This window comes from Octopus bimaculoides, chromosome 30 (genome assembly GCF_001194135.2).
Source record: "Octopus bimaculoides isolate UCB-OBI-ISO-001 chromosome 30, ASM119413v2, whole genome shotgun sequence".
Classification (NCBI taxonomy): Eukaryota; Metazoa; Mollusca; class Cephalopoda; order Octopoda; family Octopodidae; genus Octopus; species Octopus bimaculoides.
In genome coordinates this window covers 3,457,107-3,457,560 of record NC_069010.1, presented here as the reverse complement: position 1 = coordinate 3,457,560, position 454 = coordinate 3,457,107, and the positions used below count along the sequence as shown (strand labels likewise).

The window sequence follows — 454 nt, the reverse complement described above, 5'->3', positions numbered from 1 at the left end:
ATAAGTCCCAGGGTCGATTTGCTCGACTATAACGGCGGTGCTCCAGCATGGCCGCAAGTCAAATGACTGAAACAAGTAAAAGAGACAGTGAAAGAGTAGCAGTGAGCACTTACGGTAGTGAGGAGGGCCTGCTTTATTCCAGTCAACCCCCAAGCACAATGGAGAGCAGGGGAGAGGATACTCAGAATCATCATTTCCATAGCATCGGACATCTGGAAAGAAATGAAAACAAAGTATCAATGACAATAACTGTAATTTCGGTTTGTCTTGGGAGGGTCATTATGCCAATAATAACACATGCACAGGTTCAATTCCACTTCTTCATTATTAGTCAGTTGGTTAAATATCCAACCGACAAACGAATTGGTCAGTAGTGTATCTAATACTGAGACATGACATCGTATCTTGTGGGTGAGACAGACTGCTGCAGAGATAGACAGATTTATATATATAT

General features: G+C 42.1%; 1 protein-coding gene across 1 annotated transcript in view; it reads right to left on the bottom strand.

Moving 5' to 3' along the window:
• LOC106881691 (synaptic vesicle 2-related protein) overlaps positions 1-454 on the bottom strand; it is a 43,076-nt gene that overhangs the window by 24,429 nt on the left and 18,193 nt on the right. The window contains exon 3 of the mRNA XM_052978075.1: positions 114-212. Within this exon, the coding sequence (XP_052834035.1) occupies positions 114-212 (99 nt within the window). The remainder of the gene's footprint in view (positions 1-113; positions 213-454) is intronic.